This window comes from Gracilinanus agilis, chromosome 6 (genome assembly GCF_016433145.1).
Source record: "Gracilinanus agilis isolate LMUSP501 chromosome 6, AgileGrace, whole genome shotgun sequence".
Taxonomy (NCBI): Eukaryota; Metazoa; Chordata; class Mammalia; order Didelphimorphia; family Didelphidae; genus Gracilinanus; species Gracilinanus agilis.
Window position 1 is genome coordinate 1,266,387 of NC_058135.1, and position 6,090 is coordinate 1,272,476.

General features: G+C 43.9%; 1 protein-coding gene across 6 annotated transcripts in view; it reads left to right on the top strand.

The window, feature by feature from the left end:
• The window catches only part of MFSD8 (major facilitator superfamily domain containing 8), a 146,651-nt gene that overhangs the window by 2,202 nt on the left and 138,359 nt on the right, over positions 1 to 6,090 (top strand). For all 6 annotated transcript variants that reach the window (XM_044681221.1, XM_044681220.1, XM_044681224.1 and 3 more), the window contains exons 2-4: positions 2,777 to 2,868; positions 4,345 to 4,388; positions 5,436 to 5,676. In XM_044681221.1, the coding sequence (XP_044537156.1) occupies positions 2,777 to 2,868; positions 4,345 to 4,388; positions 5,436 to 5,676 (377 nt within the window). The remainder of the gene's footprint in view (positions 1 to 2,776; positions 2,869 to 4,344; positions 4,389 to 5,435; positions 5,677 to 6,090) is intronic.

The window sequence follows — 6,090 nt, forward strand, 5'->3', positions numbered from 1 at the left end:
AGAAGGTAGGCCAGCCATTTAATAAGAGTAAAGAAAGGCAGATGGAAAGCCCAGGTGTTTCAATGATATCCACCCAATTTTTGTTTTGTTTTTAAACTCTTACCTTCCTTCTTAGAATCATAACAAAGTATTGGCTCCAAAGCAGAAAAGCTAAAAGGGCTAGGCAATTGTGAGTAAGTGGCTTGCCCAGGGTCATACAGCTGGGAAGCCTCTCAGGCCAAACTTGAACCAAAGACCTCTTATCTCTGGTTCTGGCTCTCTATCTACTGGGCAACCTAACTGCTCCTCATCTGTCATGTTACAAATAAGTAAACAGAGCCCAAGTGCCTAAACTTGAGTGAGGCAACACAAGTGAAAATTAGGCCTCTAATATACCAGACCAAACTATACAAACTCACAGGTCTCTTCCTCATTTAGCACATCCATATATCTGAGCAGAAGTTCTGCCATGTGCCTTGCCATTTGTCTAATACCTCTGCTAAAAGTTACTCTGGGTTTATTTTGCAAGCACTTCTTTTTATACACATTGTTTCCCTGAATAGAATATCAGTTATTATTTTATATGTTGCTTTCTAGTTCTAGCACTTAGTTTAGGATGTGACCCACAGCAGGCACTTGATAAATGGGTTAACTTTGGTAGGTTCATCCATTGCTTCAAACAGAAATTTCTCTCTTCCTTTCTCCTCCCATTTCTCCTCTCAGTTCTTCTCATTTGTTTAACCACTGCTCTTGGTGTGAGACTCCTCCCTAGCTTAGATGCTCTCCTGGGTGACAGCTTCCATTGTGGTGTCATAGAAACAGCCATGACTCCAGTTTGACTCCCAGCTCAGAGACTTGCACCTAAGTCACACTTTCTCTGTGTGACCGTTTGCAGGTGGGAACCTTGACAGAGACCCTTCAGTTGTAGAATGATCTCAGTTGGGGGAAGGAGCTTCCTCACTGGAAGATCCCTACACTTCTGAAGTCATACAGCCTTGCCAGGAGAATAGATCTTTGCACTCTCCCTGCCAACAGGGTTGTCGTGAGAAAAGGGCTTTGTAAACTCCACCTCCATATAGAGATAGGAGATGATAATTATTTTAAAATGGGGCACCTCGAACTAGGATATAGTATTCCAGGTGTGTCGAACCAGGGCACAAACATAAGTGAGGCCCTGACTTCCCTGGTCTTAGATGGTGACTAAATCCTGCTGCTAGATGACCCACCTCCAGGGGCCCCCAGGCTACTCTGGAGGACCAGGCACTGTTGACTGCAATTTGCTAATCTGCAGGGATCTGTGCTTCCAGAGGAAATTTGTAGGGCAGCAGATGGTTGTGTTGCCTCCATTGATGGCATCCTTGGTCCCTGGAGAAAATGAATTCACCTTGGTTGGCTGCAGTGCCATACTCCTTCCTGTTGAGCTCGCCGTCCCCTTGGATGTTCCCAAGATCTTATCCTTTGGAATGTTGTTTCACCCAGTTACATAGAGGACATCACATTCATCCTGTAATATTTTTAAATCGGCGAGCACAATATTACATGGGAAAATGTCGATAAAGAGACAGAAAGTACTGCCTAGCTGCAGTCCGTACTGAACTGAATTTTAGCAGATTTCACTGATTCACTCGTCTAGATTCTTTAGAGAAATTTCTGGCTGGGCCCCAGGCCTATCCAACAATGAAGTATAAATGCTCCCAGTTTCATATCTGATAGGCATGCCCTCGGTGGATTCTTCCAAGCCATCCATTAAAGCCCGAAAGAGGCCCGAACTGGTGACTTTCCCCAAATAGCTATGCTGCCCAATAGATGTGTAGAAAGGATACACAAAGGAGAACTCTGAGACTCTTGGCTGGTATCCTAGACTGCCCTAGAGTAGGTTTTCCAGAGAACTGCAGGAAAAGTAGTGTCAGCTGCCTGTTAAGTTTAGGTGTACGGTTTCGTGGCTCCCAGTGTGGAGATTTCTCCATCCGGGTCTATTTTACCACCATATTCCAGGAAAAAAATTATGCCATCAGGTAGATGTGCTTATAGCAGGTGAGGTGACGCTGGAATAAGAGAAGACGTTGTACACATTAGACTTGCTGACATTGCCTGGGAATGACATGAAACAGGTCTGGAGGCCTTTTCTGCCACCTGCCACACAGCCTCATTGACTTAAAGCTCCAGCACAATTCAGGGCCGAAACTTTGCATTTTCTGCTGCTCCCTGGGGGCTTGGATGTTTTAAGCCCTGTAGTGATCACTAAAATTTCTTGAGCTTTCTTCTCTTGTTTTGTTTGTTTTTGTTTATGAAACCCTTACTTTCTGTCTTAGTAACACATCTAAGACAGAAGGGTCAGGGCTTGCAGTGGAGGTGAAGTGACTTGCCCAGGGTCGCACAGCTGGGAAGTGACCTCCTGAGGCCTGGCGGCCTGTATAAAGTCAGGTTTGGGTAGGTGATATGAAGAGTTACGCTTGACAACCAAACAAGCATCAGCCTTCTTTAGAACAGTTACTTGGGCAAAATCTTAGAGCCTTTCCAAATGCTTCCCATAAGTATTCAGTACTGTCGTTAAGCCGAACTTCAAAAAGGAAGGGTTTTTCTTCCTATTCCTGACCGCTGGCATCCATCGAAGGCAGCGATTTCCTCTTCTACCTGTGTCTTTACGGCGCGTTACACAGGCCTCTAGACATCGATTCCACCTCCCTGACAGTTTTCGTCCGTGATTAGATCCTCCTCCACGACTCCCCTTACGTACTGGCCTATCCGTGCTAGCGACTTTATGCAGATGTGATTTCCTTATTTCTCTCTCATCTAGGCAGCGGGATGTCATAGAGACCGAAGAGCATCGTCGCAGTCGGTGGCAGTCCATCCGGATACTCTATCTCACTATGTTTCTCAGTAGCGTAGGTAAGTCATCGGGGGCGGGAAGGAAGCAAACCATTGGAGTCCTGTGGCTTCAAGGATGACTGAGTTTTGTTCTCTTACCAAAATAGCCTTTAGAAGCAATGGAATCTTTAGATTAAATGTCCCGCGTGAAAATGGAAGGGCAGTATTACAAGGGTGGGCTTTTTCCCAGTGTAACCTCCTGGAGCGGCGGTCGTGTATTTATTCCAGTGTCTTCATTTGGGACTGCCCTAGAGAATCAGCTGACAAAGCATTTATTCATCGGATGAGACAACATACAGAAAGTGCTCCGCACCCCTTAAAATGTTCTCTAAGTGCTAGCTGTCATTCTTAAGCGCCTCCACGCTGAACTCTGGGTCCAAAGCCAAAAGAGAAACTCACTCTGATTTTAAGGAGCCCGTGTTCTGATGACGGGAGACAACGTGTACAGACCCAAGCACAGAAATAACATACCAAGTGAATACGAGGTTACCGCCAGCAAAGACTTAGGGAGAAGGGGAGATAGGAGGCATCAGCAAAGGTGGCTTTGGGCACAGAGGCGCTGCTGGAGTGAAGTCATGGAGAAAACAGGGTTTTTCCCTGAGCAGTGAAATGAGGGGAAGAGCATATCTCAGGCTTGGGGGACCACCAGTGTCAGCTGGCTGCTGCCCCTTCGTTTCTCTTCTGTTTTGTCTGTCCACTGTGCCAAATGGTAATGTGTGAAAATCAGATTTCAAGGAAAATGAAGAGTGGGGGGGGAAATGGTGATCATCTCACAAACTTCCATTTACACTCATTTTCATTGTATTTGTTTTGACACCGCCTTGGGTCTTTGTGATTTCTGTGACTTTGTAACTGACCTTTTTTAGAGAAATTTGATACGTGTTTTTCCCCCAGTTCATGACTTCCCTTTTTCTTCCTAGATGAGTTTGTTTTCTTTGTCTAGAAGCTTTTCCATTTCATGTCATCAGAGGGATCTCTTTTTCTCTTTTGTACCAGCTTCTGTCCCCTACTTGACTAAGAATTCATCCCCTCCCCATAGCTAGGAGGGTTCTTTAGGATCTGCATCTGATCTTGAGAAATAAGGGCACGGGCCTTTTTGAATTTGTTGTAGACTATGGTTTAAGATGTTGGCCCAAGCTTCATATTTGTCATCCTGCTTTGCCCCAAAACACCAAGTAAACCCATAAAGCTCAACAGCATTTGCAGCAGTATATTACACTTGTGAAGTTCTCCACACCAAGGGAGGTTATTTCTTCTGTTGTTCAGCACCAGGAGCCATTAGGAACAACTTTTCTGTCTTGGGTTTCTTTTAAATCAGCATTTTTGCCTCTGATAGAATGTTTGTGGACCCCCTTTGCTCCCCTCGATGCCATTATCAGAGTTGAGAACAGAAGTCGAGCGGGAAAGTTTTATAACCTCATTTTCGGTCTGTAATGTTGTGGACTCTATTTGCCACTAGAACTGTAAAATGACTTGGTTTTTGTTCACCTTTCACAGGGTTTTCGATCGTAATTATGTCAGTATGGCCATACCTCCAAAAGGTTTGTAAGTCTTCACTCACTTCCTGCTTTTACGTGGCTCATTAGAATGACGGACTGGAAGAAACCACCCTTTGTATCATAAGTGTGTACAGTTAATAAATGTTTGGGAAATTGTATGGTTGCTTATGTGAGGGGGTTTAGTGAGCTTACTCCTTAAATCGTTCAGGGAGCTCCTTCTAATAAAATGTGGTCCCCCAAGTCACTGTACTTCTTTTACTGGCTTTCTATTTAGCCCCTGATGTAGAGCATACTATGTTTTTGAAGATCACTGCTGAGTGTTACCCCTCAGCCCCTCGGGTTACATTTTCCAGAGCTTTTTATGTTGGGACCATTATGGCCTAATCTTTCGTCACTTCCATTGCTTTCTTCTCTACCCCTGTCACAGCATCCACAGGCTCAGATTGTGTACCTGTAGCTTAGGTGTACGATCTGTATTCTGTACTCCTCACGGAGCTCACCACAAAGCCTACATTTTAACAATATAATTTGCCGACAGCCGTTTTACTCTCTGAAATCTCAACGATTGCGTCACTTCATTCGGCATTCTCTGGTCTCATTCATAAGCTTTTATTTAGCTGCTTACGTTCTTTCGAGATTACTATGTTCATCCAAAAGACAAGTCTTCCTGACCCTGGTTTTTTTGGTGTGCAGTAACATGCTGAAAAGTAGATTTAACTTTACTCCTGTGGATTTTAGAGGTCTCTGAAGTCAGTTAGAGGTCTCTGACTTAGTTTCCTTTTCTTACACAGTAACTTTTCATTATTTTTTTAATATTATTTCATGACCAGAAAAGAATGACAATCAACATTTATGTAGCACTTTAAGGTTGAGAGAGCAATTCATGAACATTATCCCTTTTGTTCTCCATATCCATCCTACGAGGGTAAATATGATGGGGATAGTACCCTTATTTTATACATTGGGAAGCTCAGCCAGAAAGTGATTTTCTTAGGGTCGTACATCTAGTATGTGACTGAGTTGGGCCTTGGAACCAGGTCTTCCTTGTTCCTAAATCTAGCACTTAACGGGTTGTATTTCTATTTGCAGATCGATCCCACAGCAGATGCAAGTTTCTTGGGCTGGATTATTGCTTCTTATAGTCTTGGCCAAATGGTAGCTTCACCTCTCTTTGGTTTGTGGTCTAATTATAGACCAAGGAAAGAACCTCTTGTGATCTCAATCTTCATTTCAGTGGCAGCCAATTGCCTCTATGCCTATGTCCACGTACCTCCCTCCCACAATAAATACTACATGTTGGTTGCTCGTGCACTTGTGGGATTTGGAGCAGGTAATGTACATCCGTGTGTGTGTGTGTGTGTGTCTATTGATGTCAAGTCTAGACTTACTTTGGCATTCAAGCCTTTCCGTAATTTGGTCCTGTCTGGTCCATTGGACCTTAATTCCTTTGAGTTTTCAACACAGAGCTTCATATCAGATTAGCGTGTTCGCCTCCCTGCTGTTGTGAGAAAGATTAGTCTCTTGATAGAGAATGCTCACGGCCATGTGTTCATGCTGTTTTTTCCTTTTTGGAATCATCTCTTCTCTTTTTCTTCAGCCTCCAAGACCCAGCTTCAGTTCCCTCCCTTGTCCCATCCTGACCATGCTTTTATTTAATTTAGCGCTTCATGGTATTCCCTCTTTTGTTTTATGTGCAAATCTTTTCTTCCAACTAGATGATAAACTTCCTGGGGGCAGAGATTCT